A 362-nucleotide genomic window follows, 5' to 3' on the forward strand; every position below is an offset into this window, starting at 1 on the left:
CTGGAAAAGTTTGCTAATGCTTTCAAACGTCGTTGATTCGACGGTGTTGACACATTTTCAGTCGGACCTATTCATGTTATGCCCTAAGCTCGTTGGTACCCCGGGATGAAAAAGGGCTTTCACGTACTTGACTGAGATTAAAGCAATGACAACACCACAGTGACGACTGAGACTATGAGGGTGAGGTAAATGTGTTAAGACCATGACGATCCCATCGCGGAGATCATAATAGTGACAACGACAAATATGATAGATGTTGACGATGACGATGACGATGACGATGACGATGACGATGTCTCTGACGATGGGGCTGACGATCGGCTAGCTCAATTTTTTACCCAAGTCAAACCCTTTGGGAATAA

At 44.8% G+C, this 362-nt stretch overlaps 1 protein-coding gene across 1 annotated transcript in view; it reads left to right on the plus strand.

Moving 5' to 3' along the window:
- Positions 1–246: 246 nt before the first annotated feature.
- LOC137972750 (prostatic spermine-binding protein-like) overlaps positions 247–362 on the plus strand; it is an 886-nt gene continuing 770 nt past the window's right edge. Inside the window, exon 1 of the mRNA XM_068819466.1 lies at positions 247–362. This exon is cut by the window's right edge and continues 35 nt beyond it. Coding sequence (XP_068675567.1) covers positions 247–362 — 116 coding nt within the window.

Source organism: Montipora foliosa, chromosome 10 (genome assembly GCF_036669935.1).
Source record: "Montipora foliosa isolate CH-2021 chromosome 10, ASM3666993v2, whole genome shotgun sequence".
In the NCBI taxonomy this organism is placed as follows: Eukaryota; Metazoa; Cnidaria; class Anthozoa; order Scleractinia; family Acroporidae; genus Montipora; species Montipora foliosa.